This window comes from Spermophilus citellus, assembly GCF_964194105.1.
Source record: "Spermophilus citellus genome assembly, chromosome: 7".
NCBI lineage: Eukaryota > Metazoa > Chordata > Mammalia > Rodentia > Sciuridae > Spermophilus > Spermophilus citellus.
The window spans coordinates 160,915,766-160,937,810 of record NC_138188.1 but is presented as its reverse complement, the minus strand read 5'-3'; the positions used below and the strand labels follow the sequence as shown (position 1 = coordinate 160,937,810).

Here is a 22,045-nt window from a genome sequence, read left to right as displayed (position 1 = left end):
GTGGACTGGCCATCCATCAAGGCTCAGACTAGCCCAGGGTGAACAGGGTCAAGAGAAGTGGTGTATTGTGGATGCAGACCCAGCGGGACAAGGTGACAGGTGTGAGGGAGGGGAGGCAGGCTCCGGAAACATCCACAATCTGACACAGGCGACCCACAGGTGTCATTATTGATGAGGAAGAACATGGAGGAGGTACATTTTTCAGCAGGAGGGAGGTCACGCGGCCATTTGGATGTGTCCCCACCCGGGTGAACGACCTGTCACTCAGAGGTGTCTTCAGTGGGGACAGCTGGTCATCCTCCAGATGACCCACAGCTGGGAAGTGAGTGAGAGCAGGAGGGGAGCCAGAGGGATGAGGGCCCAGGACCTGCTCCAGGAGGGACAGGACTGGGACAGGGAGAGCAAAGGGGAAGGGCAGAGAGGCCAGAGAACGGGTGTCCAGCTGGGAGTCAAGACAGGAGCAGAGGTGGCAGAGGCAGCTGCCGGGGGACAGTGGAGGAAAACAAAGCTAGAGAGCCCTCTGGGTGGACGGCGAGAGGACCTCGAGCTCCCCACGAGCAGCTTCAGTAGGGTGAGGACAGCACACAGAAGTAGCCCTGGGGGCCTGAAGCCCCTGGGAGGTGAGCAGCAAGCCCACAGGTCCTGACACTCCAACCAGAGCTGGAGCGGGCCGGCTCCTGGGGGAGGCCTGGCTTCCACATGTTCCACCGTCACAGCACACTTGTGTGGTGGGGAGGACTCTAGCAGGATTGTCACCCAGGAGGAGTAGGAGGAAGGTCAGCAGGAGGAGACGGCAGGTTTGGGGTCTCCTGGTAGGAAATGCAGGCTCCCAGCCAGGGTCCTCTAGGCTTCTGGGGATGGTGGAGGAGGGTCAGAAGCCTAAGAAGAAGAGGGACCAAAGGAATCTCACTGCAGGAAGCAGGAGGGAGTTTACTAGAGACAGAGTAGGTCTGGCACAGAGGCCGAGAGTCCCGCGGAGGTGGGTGCTCATAAATGTTCAGCCCAAATGCTCTTTTGCCTAGATTTCTCCACTTCTCATGCTCCAGAGAGCTTACTTAGGGTCGATCTAGAAAGGCTTCTGGAATGGGCTGAGCGAGGAATACCTCAAGGACGGAGCAAAGCTCAATCTGGCAGCCATCACCCAGAGCCCATGTCACTGGACACCCAGTAAGACCTGAAGGTCCACCCTACACGGTTGGGAAACTCAGAGGACAGGCGTGCAGAGCGCCCCGGGGTGGGTGCAAGGTGGATGCCGATGGAAGCAGACGGCCAGGAGGTAGAAGGATCCGAAATCCAATCAGGGAGCAGATGGAGACCCAGAGCTCGTCCTGTTGGGTCCCCACCCGAGGAAGGAGCCCTGAGCAGGGAGAGACGGAGAGCCCAGCCAAGGCTGTGGCCGTCCCAGGATGAGAAGAGCATCCAGGGTGCGCGTGGCCTGGCTTCTCCTCGGATCATCTGGGAGCCTGTTACCGTCAGACTCCCTGAATCCACCTAAGGTCCACTGAAGCCTCAAGGCCACGTGGGAGTTTGTGGTGTTCAGATTCCAGGTGATTCTTTGGCGAGTTGAGTGAGAACCATAGGTCTGGTATGTTCTGTTGCTCAGTGATGGAATTTCAGCCTAGGACCCTTTAAATTCCAACTGCCTCAAATGCAAATTTTGTTCTGGAAACAGTGTGTACTGGGCTTGAAGAGGAAGTAGCACTAGCCTGTTCTTTTGGAATCACTGATTCCTAGAATCAATTTAAGAAGCTATGATCGGCATATTAAAGAACCATAATGGAATAGAAGGGAACATTCAAATGGATAAACTGGGAAAAATGGTAGAATATGTCAGATGCATCTGAATGCACAGATACAGCAAAGTATGATTTGGGCAACTCTGCTCTGTCTCACACGAGCATCCCAGTGATTATGTAGCTTCTGGGTTTTGATGCAAAATGTACTTATTGAAGCGGTGGCTGTTCAAAAGCTTCAGAGCCCTAACTCTAGCTGAACTTTGCTCATAACCCACATTTTACTGCTGAGGACACCCCTTCAAATAGAAAGAACAGTCTGAAGAGTTTGAAGAAGAAAATGCCAGAAGTCACCAGGGCCACATATCTAGTGCCACCTGACCGGGATCTTTTCATGAGCAGGATGTAAAATCAGCCGTGGTGGATGATTGGCAAAGTGGTCCTCCCTTAGAACTCTCCACCTCAGAAGAGGCTGCTTCAAATTCATGGCCCCATTTGGAAGCAATATTCCTGTTTCCCCAAAAGACCTAGTTTCTGAGTCCTCCAGCATCTGTTCTTCCTCTGCTCTTGTCCACTGAGCTCAGAAGAACAGAAATAGGAGTGGCTCTGGAAGGCCTGACTGACCAGTCTGGGCATTCCACACCAGGAGGGCTCCATCATGACTTGGTTCTGGGGCTCTCACCTGAACTGGGGTTCCGCAGCTCTCCCGGTGGGAGGCTGCTTCCCACCGCCTCTTGCCAGGGCAAACCCTGAAGCCCCAAATGGTTCAGCGGTCTCAACACTGGTGCCATTGCCTTGGGTCCAGAATCAGTATGGGGCTGCCCACCACCTGCAGTTTCCATGTCGGTGCCTGTAGTTCCGGCCCAGCTCTTGCTCCTGCCCCTCCCGCCCCGTGTCCTCAGCCCCACCACATGCCTAAGCATGTCGGCTAAAATAAAGGAGGACAGCAGCCTCTGCCTCCTAGGCCGGCCCCAGAAATTGGTTTCCACTGGACAGCAGGTTGCTTTCCTCTAGAAGATTACGTCTTGGTGACGCAGTCAGCTCGGTGACACTCAAGAGGTGGCACCAGGAACCTTCGGTGTTGTCCATTCTCAGGAGCTCTCCACTGTGTCAAATGGTCCTGGAAAAAGCTCCTGCTTGGGCACCTGAATCACTGTCCCACGCTACGGCTCCTCTTCGTGAGGCCACCCTGAAGGTGTTCACTTAATGTGGTACTGAAGGTCAAGTTTGCTGCAAGTCAGATTGAAAATTGAGAAACAGAAGTTATTCCAGTTTGCTTCTTCCTGTCTATTGGGTTTTTGTGTTTTAAATGTTAAAAGTATGTTCTAATGTGCAGTTTTGTCGTTGAGATAAACTATTTCAAAAAATACTTTGAAAAACTAATTGGGCTCATAGAAAACATAGCTTGGCATCACAAAGCTTAGGAAGCACCAAATACTTAATTTGGACTTCTCATTTTTAGGCAATAGAAGAAAAAAATGCTACTGTGGGGGTTTTTAATTAAGCGTATGTTCTTACAATGAAATCTCTTGTAAAGGTGGACACCCAGAGAATACTGTTGACAGCTGGATGTTAATGTCACTTGCTGTTTGGGTGAGCGCCATTTGGGAAGTCACTTGACTCTGTGTGATGAGTCCATGGGATAAGTAGGCTTCTGTTCTCTCTGTGTTCCAGCTCCTGCGAGAATTTTAACCTTCAGTGGGACAGTGACCACTCCCTGGATGAAAGACATCGTCTTGCCATGCAAAGCTGTTGGGGACCCTTCTCCTGCAGTAAAATGGATGAAGGACAGGTAACCAGTAACCCAGTGTATGCCCCTGTGAGCCCTCAGCCCCTGCATTGGGCAGACTCGCGCCGGGTCTACGGTCTTCTGATTTGTGTCCATCAGCGGAAGCTTGGGGAAACCTACCATCTCTTCTGAGAATGGTGGGAATCTTGGCTTGAGCATGGAAAGGGCCTGATCTACTGTGTCCATCCTCTGTAAATCCAGACCCTTGAAATTCCTGAGGATGCTTGAGAGGACAATGGCCCTGGCCATACCTAGGGTGGAGTTCCTCTGCCTGCTCAGGGCAAGTGTGTAACTGAGACAAGGTGTCTGTTATCAGGAGCCTCAACGTCTCTCTTCTCCAGAGATCATGGGCTATCTAACCCTCACATGTGTGCCCCGAGAAATAACTTTTAAAGATGGAATATGTTGAGACTGCTAACCTGAAAGCTGGTTTTCTGTACTTCATAGTAATTATTAAAATAATTGCAATTAAGGGGCTGGAATCCTGGCTCAGTGGTAAAGTGCTCACCTAGCACACTTGAGGCTCTGGGTTCGATCCTCAGCACCACATAAAAATAAAATAAAGGTTATTGCATATACCTACAACTAAAAACAAACAAATATTTTAAAAAAATAATTGCAACTAAGAAGAAGGGGAGCCAGGTGCATTGGCACACACCTGTAATCCCAGCAGCTCAGGAGGCTGAGGCAAGAAGATCACAATTTCAAAGCCAGTCTCAGCAAGGCCCCAAGCAACTCAGCAAGACCCTGTCTCAAAATAAAAAATAAAAAGGGCTGGGGATGTGGCTCAGCAGTTAAGCACCCTGGGTTCAATCTCTGATACAAAAAAAAAAAGAAAAGAAAAGAAAAGAAAAATGAGGAAGAAAGCATGTGAGATTGTTAAAAGTGCTTTAACTCTATTCAGAGGAAGAAATCAGAGTATCAACAAAGGGATGGGATTAACTTTAAGCATACAGATTTGATATGATGCATTCATAAGAGTACCTGTTTTCAAACAAAAGCACTTTAAAGGCAGAAGCTACTGAGACAATGGGCTGGGCCCAACGAGCCCTTGGCTCATTGCATTTAAATCTGGTTAGTCCCAGGGAAATTCATGAGCTCCTGAGAGCAAGCTGTCACTCTGCCCATTGTGGGAATGACCCCAGACAACTGGACAATCTGCCACAGAGGAGGTGGTCATAACAGCTGGGAACCCTGTGCAAGGGCCATTCACTGCCCCCTTGAGATACAACATTTCACTCTTTGTATCAATTTCATTAAGAACTGTGATTTTAAGTGATTCTATAAGAGGTTTCAAGATCCAGTGCACTGTGTGAGATCTGATCAGGCTGGCACAAATTGCCACAGAGAGGAAGTCTCCAGACCTGCACAGTGGGGACCCCCGGGGCATGAGGTCGTTGGCACATGTGAGGAGCCCATGCGCCAGGGAGCCAGGATCCAGGCCCTTGGCATGGATCTAGCCTTCAGTTTTTACAAAGAGTGGTTTTCATCAAGTAATTGCAGTTGAATTCTTTCATAATGCAAGAAATATTAAGCTGCAAATGTACTGTTTACTTCAGAGACAGTCTTGATGCTTTTCTCCAAGCTCAGCTAATGTGGATTGTAATTTCTTTAATCTGTGCATTTTTCTTCCTGTGAGGTAGTAACGGGACACCCAGCCTGGTCACGATTGATGGGCGCAGGAGCATCTTCAGCAATGGGAGCTTCATCATCCGCACCGTGAAAGCTGAAGATTCTGGCTACTACAGCTGCATTGCCAATAACAACTGGGGATCAGATGAAATTATTTTAAATTTACAAGTGCAAGGTACAAAATTAGGGGACTCTCTTGAATGATCTCTTGTGTGCATGACCTACATGTAAAGACCAAAACTGAGCCTGGCACAGCGGCACACCCTGTAATCCTAGCTATTCAGGAAGCCGAGGCAGGAGGCCGTGAGTTAGAGACCAGCCTCTGCAACTGAGCAAGGCCCTGTCTCAAAATGAAAACAAAAAGGGGTAGGGATGTAGCTCAGTAGTAGAGCCCACCCCTAATACCACAAACAAAAAGCTGAATTGAACAAATTTTAAAATCAGTCTTTATAAAGAGCTAATTGCTGTTTTCTTATTACAAAGAATGCATGTTTATTTTGGAAAATATAATTAGGCTCATCAAAGAAAATAAAAAACATCCAGAGATAGTATCCCAGAGACGGTACTGGACTGCAATACATTTTTGCATATAAAACGCCCTAGTCTTTCTTTTGTCTATGTATATACTCTGAAAAAGTCTTTCTTAATGACTTTTATTGACTGTACTGTTTACATATATGTATATAACCCAGAAAAACACTGAAAAAGAAATCTGAATGGTTGTCTGTCAGGTCTCCTAACTACTTCAATTTCCATATGCAATTTATCTAATAAAGGACACTAACTAAAACTCAAGAGTATATTGCTACAATATTTAATTGTGTGTTTAATGCAAGGTATTTTTTTCTTGTTCTTCACAAAATGTATGCAACAGTCTCCAAAGATTGTCCCATTAGCTTTGTGTGCAAAATCTCAAATAGCTATTGATTGGGTTCAGATTTAGGTGTGTTTATATTTTATTAGAAGAAAATCAAGATGCATGCTTCTGTGGATTTAGGTGTTGTCACATTAAATAGATTGCAGCAAATAAAAATAGAATCAATACCGTCCTCAATGGGAAGGGAAGAGGAGAACTATATTTTTCCAAAACACTGCAGAATTGATCTTAAATTCTGAGTTAATTGAAGCCAGGAGAATTCTGGGCCTTTCAGAAGAAAACATTTTGTTATTCTGTTCTAAAAAGATGAACCAAATTCTGGCTTCTCTTGCAGGAGGAAGGTCATTTTGTGTGAAGCTTTCTATAACTTTTGGATAACCTGATTCTGACTTTTTTCAATGTTCCTATCCTCTAAGCCAGCCCATAATGACATTGAGGCTCATTGTTCAGAATCACATATCCTTCACGCCTCACATGAGTGTTCAGTTCATGTCCTGCAGCTCCATGACATACCTTTCACATACAGAGCTGTGTGTGTGTGTGTGTGTGTGTATGTGTGCAACACCTTGATTCTTTTTCCCACTAGCTTCTTCTCACCCTCACCCTTTCCTAAGAAAAGCAGAACAGCTAAGTAGATATCATTTATCTTTTTCACTTGAATTTTATGGCTGAAATTCAGAGTAAAATAATGCATAAGTCCTTAGAAGTTTAAAGAAGATTTCAATTAGTGATGAGCAACTCTGAAATACAAGAAATGGAGAGGGAATGAGTTCGATATAAATCTAAGTCAGAATATGGTTGACTTTTCTTTAAATAATAGATTCACTCTGCTGTCTCTCTTTAGCCCAGGATATCAACGAAATAGACATTTTGACAGAAGTGAATTGCATATTTTGGCAACCTGAAACACTTATTTAATAAATGGCTGTTAAAAATGATTTGGTAAATGACTGCTATAGAAGATTAAAGATGTGAAAAACTAATTCTTGTTTTCTAAAAACTGTTTCCTATCTAGTTCCACCAGATCAGCCCCGGCTTACAGTATCCAAAACCACGTCTTCCTCCATCACTCTCTCCTGGCTGCCTGGGGACAACGGGGGCAGTTCTATTAGAGGTAATAAGATACGGACAGTCCACAGTTGTGGATTAAAAGTGACACAATTTCATCAAGTAACTTTTATGTATTAGTCTATTCTCTCCCGCAAAATACCATGTAATTAATTATTCCACTACCTACCCAAGAAACCATGCATACATTTTAATGGTACTTGTTGAAACTCAAATCATTGATCTAAGGAATCTCATTCTCAAAGTCATACCTCTATTTTACCTCTATTCTGAGTGAAATATTAACAAATGGGAACAAAATGTCTTCTCTCCAGAGATTCTGAAGACTCTTTCTTCTTCATTGTGTCAACATTATCCTTCTTTCAAGGAATCATGGTCACTATTCTGACTTACAAAGTCATACAAAACAAAGGGTCTAAGAGTTCAGATGGTGTGTTACTTAGGTTTGCAGCACTGTGACCAAAAATCTGACAAAAACATCCTAGAGAGGGAAAGTCTATTTCCACATATGGTTTCAGAGATTTAGTCCAATTTAGTTCAATCCGTGGTTGACCAAATTCCTTGCTCTCAGCCTAAGGTGAGGCAGAGCATCATGGCAGAGGGCATGGGTGAAGGACATGATGGAGGGCATCTGCTCAGCTCACGATGGTCTGGAAACAGAGCAAGAGGGAAGGGCCACAGGGAGACGCCCCCTCCTGGGCACATCACAGTGACCACCTCCTCCAGCCACACCCCACCTGCCTGCAGGACTGATTAGGTCATGTCTTTCACAGTCCAATCATGTCACCTCTGAATATCCCTGTGTTAACATGGGAGCTTTGGGGGCACCTTAGAGCCAAATCATAACACCTGGGAAACAACCCATTGGCCTGGTGTGCAGAAGAGACATGAGGCCTATCCTGGAGGGGTGGCAAATCTGACCACTGCAGCGTAAGTGGAGCTAGCAGACCCCATTCTGGGAAATCTGTGTGGGCGAGGAAAAGGACCTAGACCAGAGAAACAGGTGGACGGTGCACAAGAACGAGGGGCTCAGTCACAAAGGAGGTCCCCGTGCCCGTGAGAGGAGATGGGGCTGAGACTCCAAAAGCAGAAGACGCCCTGTCTTCTGGGAGAGCGTGGGCTAGACGCCCCACAGCTGCGGTGAGAGGCGCGGAGTCATTAGCAGGGGAATAAGTCATTTCCAGGTAGCATCAAGGACCCCAGCACAACTAGTACAACTTAGGGACTCTTAGTGACCGTCTGCTGGACAGCTGGGAAGAGAAACAGACCACAGGTTACCAAAGCAGAGGGCCCAAAGCTAAGTGGCCCCCAGAGAGAGCAGGGTGAGGGGAGCCCGGCTCCCCACTGAGACGCCTGCCTGGGGCTGGCTCCAGGCTCCTTAGGGACCCTTCTTACAGAAAATCAGTGAGGCTGGGAGGAGGGGCGCATGGCTCCAGGGAAATATGCACAGAATTCTGGGCGTGTGAGAGAGAACAGGAAGGATGGCGGTGCAGAGGGTCTTAGAGAAGCCAGTGACACTGACCAAGAGTTGAAGACAAAGGAAGCCAGGCCATCCCTGAATGCAGGCCAAAGCCATCGGCACCAGGAGGCATCGTAACCCAGGGGTGCCCATACGGCTGCATGTGGTGGGTCCAGGAGGACAGGAAGAGGGGCAGAGGTTCCAAATGTGGCATTAGTGGTGGGAAATGGGAGGCAAACCCAATACCCAGGACCCGTAAGCCGCTGGACAGCTGGAGCAGAGCTGGGGGTGCAAGAGCCGAGCTGACCCAGAATGGAAGATACTGACCATGGCCCCAGAAGGAGGGTCAGAAACCTGACTCCAGGTAGGGTTGGGGAGGAGCCCTCCAGCGTGGAAAGCAGCTCCAGGGTTGGCTAGGGGACACCAGACCACTGACAGCAGGACACGGTGTCCCAGGAAGGCTAGCCCTGTGCTGCATGGCTGTGAACGTTCAGGGGAGACAGGAACAGAGCGGAGGACAGGTTCACGCCAGAAGCATGGTTGCAGATAACAGGGATGAAGGAGGTCACACAGAAGAATACATCATAGCCAAGGGCAGCGTGGGCTCCTACTGCCAGGGGTTTGAGTCTTCCTTAGGGACCTGGGCCACGTTGACTAGACTCCCCAGACCTCAGTAACTTCAACCTACTGGGATGGTCACGCTAGTCCATGGGGCAAAGAACTTAGGGCACTGTGGGCACAGAGACAGTTGGGGGTGGTGGAAGAAGCGGAGAGAATGGCGCTCATGTGGAGAAATGAATTGTTGGAGGAATTTTTCAAAACAAGAAGCAGCCAGGCTGCCATCGAAATCCTGGATGGCTTCAGGATCTGGAGCTTTAAAAGGGAGTAAGCAGAAAAGTGGTTTTATTTTTACATCACCCAGCAATGTGACCAGAGTCTCGGTGTCTGGTGTGGTGTAAGCACCTCGCTCATCAATACACCAGAGCACTGCTCCGTGCAGGGTTTAGATTTCCCGTAATCAGGAAGAGTTAACATGTTCCCTTCCGACGATGTTCAGGCTCTGAGAACTCTCCCCCGGGATCTGTGCGAGGTGCATACCTTGGTGGGCCCCTGGTGGGGCTGCGGTGCTCACAGGCTCCTTCCTGTCTCCGAAGGGTACATTCTGCAATATTCCGAGGACAACAGCGAGCAGTGGGGGAGCTTCCCCATCAGCCCCAGCGAGCGCTCCTACCGCCTGGAAAACCTGAAATGTGGGACTTGGTACAAGTTCACTCTGACTGCCCAAAACGGAGTGGGGCCGGGGCGCATAAGTGAGATCATTGAAGCCAAAACACTGGGGAAAGGTAGGTGGCCCCCCTGTCATTCCCAGGTGACCTCAGTTCTTCCAGCAGGCAGGGGAGCAGAGTCACCCAAGACTCCCGTGGTTTTGTCTGTTCATTCACACATTCAGACTTTGCTCTTCCTGCTTTGGGGGCTCCGCAGTGTCCCAGCATGATGAGGGTGACGGCTGATCCTCAGGAGGGTCCTGTTTCTCTCATCTCATCATTTCACTGGCAAAAAACAGTGTCACCTACAGTCCAGGGCGTGAGTGCCAACACACATCCCAGACTGGGCAGATGCGAAATGTGACATTGGTCCTCTCAGTTGCTGTGGGCCAGCTGCTCCCTTAGTTGTCCCCTTTCCCCTCTACCTATCATTTTTGCTAGGCACAGTGACCCACGTATGCCTGTAATCCCAGCAATTCAGGAGGCTGAGTCAGGAGAATTGCAGATTTGAGACCAGCCTAAGCAACTTAGTGAGGCCCTGAGCAACTCAGTGAGACCCTCTCTCAAAATACAAAATAAAAAGGGCTGGGGATGTGGCTTAGCACCCCCGGGTCCCATCTTGGGTACCACAACAAGCAAAGCTCTCTATTATTTTTACATGGCCTCTTGGTGGCCACTTTTCAAGTGGGAAATGACAAGGGTCAATTGTTAGCATTTCATTGTGAATTGTTTTAATCTAAAATGTGGACCTTTGAGGGGATGGCCCCAGGGAAATGATGCTCAGGGGCCAAAGGTGAAGCCTGGGGTTCCAGGCGGAGGGAGGTCATGGCTCCATGGGAGTGTGGTCAGGAGGGGGAGAGAAGGTCTTCATAGGTCTCCCTGAGTCTCCTCAGGGGCTGGACTCGGATGGCAAGACAGTGAGAGGTGCTACTTGGGTCCGGCGTCTGAGTTTTGGGTAACACAGGGTAAGGTTCAGGTGACAAGGGCTTGGTTTATGCAGAAATTCACCTGCTAGGTTCTTGGGTCCCTAGGTGTCTGGAAAGTGAGGGACACCTGTGGAGAGTTCCCACATTCAACTCTGTCTTCTCTTGAGTCCAGTCCACTCACAAGAGAAGAGAAACAGGCCAGCCCAGCCCACGGCCACTTGTGAGCCCCTAAAGGCACCTGCACATGAGAATGGCCTTGTTCCCAGGAAACCCTCTGCCCACTCAGTTTCCCTTCTCCTACTCAGGTCACCGAGGCCAAGGGGAGCCTGGTGCTCCCTAAGGCCTCTGTTAATAGTGGACAAGTTGCCAGCAGCCCGGGCCCAGGCTTGGACGGGGCTCCCAGGGGGAGGGAAGCATGCCCAGGGCAGCGGGTGACGCCGGACGGCTCCGTCCCTGTACCGCCAGCTCACCCCACGCCCCTCCCGCAGAGCCCCAGTTCTCCAAGGAGCAGGAGCTCTTCGCCAGCATCAACACCACCCGCGTGAGGCTGAACCTCATCGGCTGGAACGACGGCGGCTGCCCCATCACCTCCTTCACGCTGGAGTACAGGCCCTTCGGGACCACGGTGTGGACCACGGCGCAGCGGACCTCTCTCTCCAAGTCCTACATCCTGTACGACCTGCAGGAAGCCACCTGGTACGAGCTGCAGATGCGGGTGTGCAACAGCGCGGGCTGCGCGGAGAAGCAGGCCAACTTCGCCACGCTCAACTACGACGGCAGTAAGTGGGCGCTTGTGTCTTGGGGTCCACGTGCTCCCTTCCCCACTGGGCGTGCACCCTTGCCCTGATCTGTGCCCGCGGAGCCCATTTGGCTTTGGCACCATTACACTGGCTCTCTGCGGGCTTCCTAGTTCACTGGGTCCAGATGGCATGGCTGAGGGCCCAAGGGACTCTCCCTGGGAACCTGGGGCAGGAGTGACTTCTAGGGCCTCGACCTCATGGTCCTTGCATTTGTGGGTGACCGTGAGCTGACATTGCTTCTGTTGCCTCCACCCCTCCCCACCCTTCCCAGGCCACATGACGACTTTCTCTTTGTTCTCATTAAGCCCTTTACTGCATGTGCAGAGGCAGTCATCGGGGTTAGGGAGCTGTGTCAGTCTCTGCGTAGAGCAGGGGCACCAAGGGGGACAGAGCGATGTAATGGGATTTAGTGTGCACACGCGTGTGCACAGACACACACACCCAGCTGGCTCACTTTCCAAAAACTAGGTGAGGCTTCTCTTGACATCTTATTAACTGAAAGCAAAATACTTAAATTCTTACCCCTTTTTCTGGTATCAAGGGCTGTCTATGGGGATCTGAACGAACCCAGTGAAGCTGAAAGGGAGTTTTGTGGGCTGTCAGTCGGTGGGACCTGTGGAAGTCCCAGGAGCAGCATGTGTTACTGATTTCTGTAGCTTTGCAGTGACTTTTCACTCCTGCGGCAGCAGCAATAGCCTGGGTGCTCTGATCTGGAGGAAGAGCCCACAGCCGCCCAACAGATTGCCTGCAGCTGTGGTCCAGCTCCCCTGCAGCCTTCCATGCATTCTCCACGGGTCAGGATGGACCATGGGTGGGTCAGCCCAGAGCTCCCTGCCCTTCTCACAAAGCCCTCCTCAGACACTGTGCTGCTGCCCGGACTTCCTGGCCTGGATCCTGGGCTGTAGGAAGGTCCTCAGAGGGAACCTCTTCTGCAGTTGGACCAGCCTGGGCCCTGGCCCCTGCAGGCAGCTGCATTCCAGGGCTCCAGGACAGCCCAGACACCAACTCCTCTCTTGGGCTGCTGCTCCCCCTGGGCCACCTCCCTCTCATATTTTTTTTTCTTCAGTTACAAGTAACTTCTTTCAAAGATGCTCCAAGCCCAACCTGTCACCTACATAGTTTTCTCCCCGATGGGATTTGATTCTATATCTTGCAAACAAAGGACTTTGACACTTATCAAAAGCTCATGGTCAAGGGTTCCCTGGAGTCCTCTTTGCTACCTCCATGTTCAGGTAACAGGCCGCTCTCAAGATGATGGGCCCCGCTAACCCAGGGCTTCTCTCTGCTCGGAGCGGCTGCCGGGCACTCAGCGGAAACGTGCAAGCTACAGATGTGCCCACAACTAATAATTTAAATAGAAACTATTCAGATAGAGATTTGAAACCGCACTTCTAACTTACAGATTTTAAGTATGTGTCTTCCTAAAACTATATGACGTTCTGCTTTATCCAGAATCACAAACTACAAAAATGTCCTCTGAGCTACATTTAACCCAAAATAATTTTATTGCACTAAGAAATAAGAGCACATATTTATTTTCCCTCGAAAAGGATGACAGATTTCTTTGAACCAATCTCATGGATATATAGCTTTAATATCTCTTTTGCCACCTCTGCCTGAAGAAGTTTTTCATTTGGAGAAAAACAAACATTGACTATCAGCCTTTCTGGTTTCCAACTCTTCTGCCCCTTGGTTGACCCTTCTGTCCCTCCCTTAGCCACGTGTTTCTCTCATCCTTGTGTTGTCCTGGTTCTGCAGACCCCGCCTCATGGGCACCCTTGACATGCCTCTTACTGGGTTTTCAAGTCTTTGGGAACTTGGGTTTTGTGAGCCCCAAACACTGTGAGCTTGGAAGAACATGATCCTGGGCTTCGCAGAGACCTAAGGGCTGAGGGCTCTATTATCCCTGCTCTACTTACTAAATGCAGGATAAAGACCATTTTTGCTTAGGGGGTGTTAGGGTCTGTACCTAACAAGGGGGAAATTATATTATTGTTGCATTATTTTTTTCCTAAAGCACTGACTTTCTGTCCCTTGTTCTACATGGAAAAGACAGTGTAGGGAGCATCTTACGTAAAGGGTGGCAAGACACATGCCCCATGTGAAGTGGCCATCCGTTGGATCTCGGCACCCATTGTGCTCCAGGTAGACAGCAGCTTAAAATAGCTCGATGTTCTCTTGATATTGGCGTTTCTTTATAATTCTTAATAATCTGGGTTACATAGCACAGCTTAACATTGCCTAGCCAATAAGTAAGAGCTTTGGAAGCCTGGGAGGTTTCCTTTGAAAACTTGTCTATAGGTCTTATTCCCTAAAATGGGAGTGTTTTTTTTTTTTAAGTAGGTTTGTGATGAAAAGCGAGTGGATAACCAAATACAAAGAGGGTTAAGTCTCTTTAAGCCAGTGTATCTGGTAGTCTCCCTGCAGACCTTCTTCTGTCCATTTGCCAAACCTATTGTTCCTTCTTTGAAATGCAGTTTCTCAAATAGTCCTTAGCAGCTGTGCTACTGGGGACAATCAAGACGACACTTAATTCCAGGTAATGCATGTGGCTTCTGAAAGCTGCTAGCAGGCCTGGTGCACTGTGCTGTAGAAATGGAAGTTCGGGGTGTGGGAGGAGACTGAGCAAGGAAGTAAGAGACCAGGACCACGAGAGGGACCTCTCCTTTCCCACCCGCTCATACACCCTCGGATCACACAGTACCGTGTCATTCCTTAGACCTCCACATGCAGCTTCCTGAATGGCCATCTGACACGTGGCCTGCTTTCAGGTACCATCCCTCCACTCATTAAGTCGGTTGTACAAAGTGAAGAAGGAATGACAACCAATGAGGGCCTCAAGATGTTGGTGACCATCTCCTGCATCCTGCTGGGGGTCCTGCTGCTGTTTGTCCTGCTGCTGGTCGTGCGGAGGAGGCGGCGGGAGCAGAGACTGAAGAGGCTGAGAGGTGGGTACCAGCTCCCCCATCCCTCCTGGTCCCCCTGGGGAGCTCAGCCTGAGAGCAAACCCCAGGGGGGAAAGGGCTTGCCCTCAGAGTCAGGTCCCCAGCTGCCTGATTCTGTGACTTTCCCTCAGCAAGGCTACAGAGCCCTGGGGGAAAGGAAATAAAGGAGTCCATATCTCCGACAATCAGAAATGGAGTGAGAGGCCAGCTGTTACAAGTCCCCTAGATCCTAGCTATTGGCAGACAGAGAAAATTAATTTCTCATGGGTTTTCAGCCCTGCTCACTTTAATTTGCAGCAGTTCCGGCAAAGCCACCAATTATGGTTTTCTTTGAAAAGTGCTATCAGATTTGCTGTGGAAACGAGAATTATTTTATTGCCTGGAAGTGGAAATTGAGGGCTTATGCTACAGGTAGAGGATTGAGAGGCAGAAAACACATGCTTTCCAAAATTAGGAACTTGGGCTGAAGTCTGATGTTAGGGTTTTATGGGAAGAAAAAAGCAATGAGAGACTGAGAACTTGGGCCAGACGAGTCCATGGGAAGCAGACTGCATTGATGCCGCGTCCGGCTCTATAGTTCTGTGCGGTGTGGCTGTCCTCGGCTTCTGACCAGCAGCCCTTACTGGCTCTTGCTCTGCAATGTGAGAACAAGGAGTTCTTTTAAATGTAACTGCAGGAGAAGTCCTTCGCCCTTTTCAACCCAGGTGTCTGACCAAGCCATTGTTTTGGTCAAGTGCCTAGATGATGAGGTATTGCCTTTTAATATGTGTGTCAATGTAGACGAATGCTACCTAGCATCCTGTATATTCCTCGAAGCTACACTGAAGAAGCAAGCTTCGCACCACTCCCCGGGGCACATCTATGACATCCCCAAACTGGCCATCTCTTTAGGGAATATTGACCTTCTCTGCAAATCTTTGACCACAGCCCGGTCAGAGCATCAGGGCATGCGGTGCTTTCACTTGCCTGCGCTGGTCCTCTTGACAGGATTCTCACACATTTGGCTACCCATTTGCTTTCACTTTGCCAACAAATTAAAATACTTGAAGTCCTTTGCAGTCCATCTGTACATTTTAACAAACCTTCCATCTGAATCTCACACCATCCGATAATTCCAGATGAAGCATCAACCCCATTGAAATGTTCTCTCCAATCCCCTTCACCAACTGCCTTTCAATTTTGCAGACATCACTCAAGTGCATCCTGCTTCCTAAGTACTGTGCTGGGTGCTTGATGTGAAAAGATGGACAGAAAGATCTTTCTGGACTGCGCATACAGTGTGGGAAGTAAGCCCCTAAGCATCTACAGTATTAGGACAGAAGGCGTCATGCACTCCAGAATAGGGCTTGGAACAAATCCTCCATCAGTGAAGAAGACGGGGAGGTTAATCCCATCGGAGGGGGGCCTACCTAGGAACTGAAAAACAGTGCAACTAAAGTGCAGTGTGACCCAATATGTGGAGAAATTCAGTATAAAGTGGTCTGTGTTGAATCCATTTAGAAGTGTTTATCATTAAAATACCCAAAGGACATTTTTATAACCCTCTTCCTCAGAGAAGAGAATCCAACAGCCTGGACTTCAGGAACCTTGTATGAGGTACCAAGAGTATCTGCTCTTGTTTCCTATAGACCACAACATCAAACTGGTTGCATTTAGAAGGCTGTGAACTGTCCACATTTCTTAAAATCAACAGTAAAAAGTGCTACTAATGCTTTGTAGCTCTGACAATATTTGGCAGCAAATTGTTGAACATCAAGGTCAGGCTTCCAGAAGTCCACCCTCTGCCAGGCTCTTGGCTCCCCCTGCTCTTCTGGCTTGCTCCTTCCTCCCTAGCTAGGGGGTTATTTCTGCTATTCTACTGTAACTGAGCACCCCACCTTGCTTTTCTCTGCCAAAAGCATTTGCAACCACAGCCGTTGCTGACTCTCACTGATAGGTTCGGGTCAGCTGGATGGAAGACACACACAGCCTCTGTCTTCATTCTTAACAGTTCCGTGTAATTTAGTTATTGCTTTGCAAGGGCTGGGTCCAGGGAGCATCCTGGAATGGGCATTTTGCCGTTGGCATGTCTGCGTGCAAGCACGCGTGTTTTGTCATCAGGCTTGGTAAAGAAAGCCACCCATCACAGCAGAGCAGCAGGGGCACGGGCTCTCGTTCCCGGGAACAGTTTTGGTTCCTTTGTGCTGGGGAAGAGGCAGCTCCAACACAGAGGTTCCCTCAGGAGGAAAGTAAGAGGAGTGGCGGAGGAGGGACCCAGGAGGGACACCAAGAAGCAGGGGCTCCGGGGAAGCAGCTCGCCGTGTGCAGCATCTGCAGCCTCCCCTTCTGCTCCTGCCTAAGAAAATCTTCTCGAATCAAGAACATGAAAGGAGGGCAGAGAGCGAGAGACTGGGCGCCCGACTCCACACCCTTCCCAAAGGCAGGACTTAACGAGGATGAGCTAAGCCATGGCCGAACATCCACCGTGGGCCAGATCTGTTGTAAAATGAACAGCAGCGTGTTCTCAGTAACCATTTCTGTTAGGTCACAAGGGTTTGGCAAGGTCCTGGAGAGAAAAACAAAACAGTCCCCAAGACCCTGTCCCAGAGGTGTAGAAAGTGACTTTGGAGAAGTGGGTCAAGGATATCTCGGCAATTGAGACACGCTGCCCGGAAGTGACAGAAGCACGTGATGTGGATGGACAGGCAAGTCCATGAAAGGCAGGACAAACCCCAGGAAGACCTGTGTGCCTTTCACCCCAGTGAGTCCCCTCTGAAATAGTCAATTATGACCTAAAATATTTCCCAGGGACAGAACTGCCACCATAGTGCTTAAAGGAACAGGTTCCGTCAAGTAAATATCCATAGTGCATCAGTAGGCGCTCGCAGTTAAAAACTGACCTACCTGAAGCACAGATCCCACACCCATGTTAGGGTAAGTTCACGAGTATTTGCAGACTCTGTGGAGAGGACTGCTCTGAACATACTTTTATTGTCCAAAATAAGGACAATGTTTCTAGGCATATGACAGTGTTGCTTGAGCAACCACCTCTCCAAATAAGAAATGGGACTCAGGAAATTTGAATTACAGAAGAACATTATAGGGGGGTGTCCCTCGTGGGTGTTTTTATAGTCACTAGGTAAGATGGACGTAAGATTGTTGACCTTGTTTGGTGGCATGGTTTGATTGCTGGAAATTACTAAAGTGTTTCCAAGCACAGTACCTTTTACTGTACAGACCAGCAACCCAGTTAGGTGAATATAATATAATGCTCTTTTATGTAAAAATAAAAAAGAAAGAAAGAAAATGGGACTCAAGCAGTTTGGCCAACCTATATTCTTCGTTCCTGAGAACGTTACTAATTTTAGAGCATAGCGACCTCCTAACGCCTAAGTTGTACTACTTTATAAAAAAATCTATAACCTAACCCATGCGTTCAGAAGGCTTTTAATGATGCCCTGGTTTTTCCCCAACTTCTACAACCTTTCAAGTGCAACTTACAGAATGAGTCCCTGGCTGCTTTCAAGGTCCCAGCAGCCCCAACCTTATAAAAATTTGACCTTCCCAACTACAAGGTCACTAAAAGCTTCCTCTTTAGTGTGGGTTTGTCCACAGGACTGCAGGCCTATGTTGGCACCCGTCAGCAGAGGTCAAGGGCAGTGCCCAGCCCAAAATTCCAGAAGTTCACATGAGCCCAAGGTAAAAATCAGAGCATGGTATAAATTTAACCAGCTTTCTGTGGCACAGTGCCATTGTCCCCTCAAATGGAGATGTATGTATTATTCTGCACGTGCTTTGAAAAGGACTGATACTGTAAAACCGATCAGTTCCCCAAGACCATTCCCAGGGAGCATCTGGGCCAGGAGCCTGCATTCAGGTGCAGTTCCACGGTGGGCTCTGCAGAGTCCTTTCTGTGTTCTGAGTTCTACTATGGCACTTCCTGCTCTGAAAGATCCCAAAGCTCTCCTGTTTTCCTAAAGCCAAAAAGCAAGTTGAAGTTCGCTGACCTAAGGCGGGAAGGCCCGCTGCAGACCCCAGTGAGTCTCGGCCTTGAGTCCTGAGAGCACTGAGGTCAACACAGCCCCTCTTCCTCTCTCCCTCCTTCCCCCTTTCTCCTGGTCTTCCTTTCTCTCTTTCTTCTCTTCCTCCTTCTCTTCCTTCCTCCTTTCCTCCTTGCTGCTTCAGTTTCTTGATAAACTGTCCTTTCAAGACCCCACAGTAGTTAAGGCCACACTAAGTAGAACAGTTTCTGGGTCTGAGTGTGAAGCCAGGGGACATTGGGTGGTGGCAAATCCATGTCCCAGGTGAAGCTGGGGACAGAGTGGCTGTCCCTGGAGCCTGGGTTGCCCGGTTCCAGTTTTCGTCCTAGTTTGTCCTCGTGGTCTTTTTGGATCACAGGCGTGGGCGACTCTCTTATTTTGGATGTATACTTTGTGACAGTTTTTCAATCAGCTTTGGCTTGCACATGCCGATGACCGAAAGTCCTATTTGAGATCTTATAAAAACTTAAATGTGTGTTTATAGCCCTTACTTTATGAGATCCATTGCAATTCCACAGAGAAGCAGGGGCTCTTAGAGGGGAACCTACCAATAAAAGCTCTTAACAGATGGTCCCTGCAGGCCAGTCTTACCCCAGAAGGCTCTTTCTCCCTCCCTCCCTCCCTCCCTCCCTCCCTCCCTTCCTACCTTCCTTCCTTCCTGTTTTTGTTGTTGTTTGTAGTTTGTTTAGTGTTTACAACTGCCCAACAGAGGGTAGCCTAAGCCGATTCCATTTTCCTAAACTACAACTTCAGACATGAAAGTATGGCCACGTGGCTGAGTCCTCTTTTCTAGAGCAACACCTGGGCATGCAGACTCTCAGGAAAGACGTGCTCGGCAGCAGTGTGGGAACCGTGCACACGGCTCCACCATAGCACAGCAGGTGCTGCTCACTTGCCTGCACCTTCAGCATGAGCATACGCAGGACCAGGGTGACGGCCTCCAACAGCAGTAGAACTGGGCAGGACCCGCAGTGAGGCTCCCCATGGGGCTGGGTGCCTCTCCCGAGACGTGACAAAACTGGGTATCCCCATAACATTCAGCACACCCTTGTCCCCGTCTCTAAAGAGCTGTGCACAAGGTGGACCATGAACTTGGCCTCCCTGTGCCCTGTGTTGCTGACTTGAATCAGAGCATCAGAAAGGCTTGCACTAGGGAATGTGTCCAAAGTCACATGTGGGTTGGGGTGGAGGTGGAGAAGGAGCTCTGGTCACTGTCCCAAGCCCAGTCTTCTTCCTGTGTAACTTCTTCAGATTCTGAAAAGGTCTAGTCAAAACAGGCAGTTCTATCAATATTTAGTAAGCTTTAAAATGTTTAGAATCAGGACATGGAATCAGAAGATGTCTTAACATCGTGTCGATGGTCACTTTATAATTTTATGACTGCCCACCAAAAATGCTGGGTTTATTTCTTATCTTGATACTCATTACTCCTAGGCCTCTAAATAATTATAAATAATTATATTTAATTTAAAGTATAATTAGTTAAAATAATATGATTAATAATATAAATAACATAAATACCTACTATTATAAATATATAATGATATATAATACAAGTAATATAAAATATAATAATATAAATAATATTATTTAGAGGCCTAAACTTAAAGAAATATATAAATATATAAGAAAGAAGGAATATACATTATTTATATATGTATTTCTTTAAGCTTCTTTATCTCAGGCACTTCTCTGCATTTTTTTTCTTTTTTTTGGTACCAGGGATTGAACCTAGAGGCACTCAACCCCTGAGCCACATCCCAGCCCTTTTTTAATTTTTGAGTTCTCTATGCTCAGCCACATTGCCTTCCTCCCCTTCCCAAGCCCTTGCTTCCACTTCTCCAGGGAAACTGCTGTGACGGGGGCAGATGGCCAGTCCCCTTCCCACTCCCCCGTCCTCCCCTCAGCCGTCATTTCCCAGCCCTCCGTGTGACGTCAGGAGCATTAGCAAATGTCTCTTGAAACTCTTCCTTCCTTGGGGGCTCCAGCATCACTGGCCTCTCCTGGGGCACTCTGCCCCTCTTTTCCCACCCTGGCAGGTTAAGGGGGAGGCTCAGGGCCACGGAGGAGACGTGGAGTTAGCGAGGGCTGGAGGAAAGACGTCGTCTAGCCCAAGTCTCAGAAGGAGGAAGCCTGTGGGGAATGTGCAGGGATGTGAAGGGCTGTGTAGTTGCATTTGGGCAGAGGAACCAGGCTTGGACGAGGTTCTCACAGGAACCGATGGCAGGTGGCACAGAGAGGCGCCCAACATCTGCCTGGCTTCGGTGTGCACCAGGAGTGCTGTTCCAACCAGACATGTGGGCCAGGAATTAGGAGCAGGAAGGGGAGGGAGAGGGATTAGACAGGAAGGAAGGAGGTGGTAAAGAAGAGGGACAGAGAGGCAAGGGAAAACTCAAAGAAACTTGAGATAACCAGCCCTAGTGAGTTGAGCTCGGTCTATTCCTTTAAAATCTACAATGTTCCCACCATAACTGGGGGAGGGGATATGTGGCTTTTTCAGAACAATGTTCACAAAGAACAGTTGCACAAGTTCCAAATGATAAGTGGCAAAACATAGACTTGGATGGGTAATGGTCCACCCAAGGGAAGGACCCTCCCCAATTGAGAAGTTTAGGGGAGGTGCCAGGGGTTCCAGTGCCAGGAGACCCAGAAGAGAAACATCTTAGGTTTCTGAGAAGACTTCCCAGCCAGAATCCCAAGACCTCTGTGGGTGGGTGATGCACAATCCAAGGCAAGGTGTTGGACAACGATTATCCTCTGGACCCATTCTCAAGACCACAGATTCTAGACCGTATAGATTGAAATAAGTCAGTTCTGGGCACAGAAAGAATGGTTTGTGAGCAATCAGGAAATGACAGAGGCCACCAGAGGCTGGGTGAGCACCACTTGTGTTTTGGCATGGCTGATTGGTAAGGGAGCACCAGGCTGTGCTCGAATCCCTCGGCCAGATGATCCAAGCTTTGAGGTGGCTCGGGTCCAGGCAGAATCCTCAATTTAAGAAAGTCTGGAACCAAGCAGATAAAATTTAATCAAGGTAGTTCTGAAGTCTTCGGTAGAGGTTTTAAAATATCATTTGTAGCATGTACCAGGAGCATTGTTCTCTCACCAGTGTGCAAGGAGAACATTGGAAATTACCGGTAGACTGTGCTCAACCCCATTGAATAAAGGCCATTGTGAAATTGTGGGTCTTTCATATGAGAGAATTCCAAGTAAGGAATTACCTAGAAATGATGTCATGTGAGAAGTGGTTGAGAACGCTTGAGAAATTAACCTGAAAAGGAGAAAACTGGAGCCAAGCAAGGGACATGGCAGCTCCCTACGAATGACTTGCAAATGGTTCCAGAGGTGCCGTAATCATGCACAGGTAGGAAGGACAGCAGGAGACTTCAACGCAGGAAGGAAGAGGTTTCTCACAGTCAAATGCGCCCTCAAGAAATCTTTGTGAAGCTTTTCTACGAGGGCCTGGCCTACTCACAAGATATGAAGAGGACAGGCCAGCAGAGAGAGGACGTGGAGGCAGGTGGTCACAGCC

General features: G+C 48.7%; 1 protein-coding gene across 2 annotated transcripts in view; it reads left to right on the top strand.

Moving 5' to 3' along the window:
• DSCAM (DS cell adhesion molecule) overlaps positions 1–22,045 on the top strand; it is a gene marked incomplete at its 3' end in the record, with an annotated part of 667,277 nt that overhangs the window by 605,051 nt on the left and 40,181 nt on the right. For both annotated transcript variants that reach the window (XM_081302466.1, XM_081302465.1), the window contains exons 22-27: positions 3,408–3,525; positions 5,166–5,329; positions 7,047–7,145; positions 9,713–9,901; positions 11,238–11,528; positions 14,321–14,497. In XM_081302466.1, the coding sequence (XP_081158592.1) occupies positions 3,408–3,525; positions 5,166–5,329; positions 7,047–7,145; positions 9,713–9,901; positions 11,238–11,528; positions 14,321–14,497 (1,038 nt within the window). The remainder of the gene's footprint in view (positions 1–3,407; positions 3,526–5,165; positions 5,330–7,046; positions 7,146–9,712; positions 9,902–11,237; positions 11,529–14,320; positions 14,498–22,045) is intronic.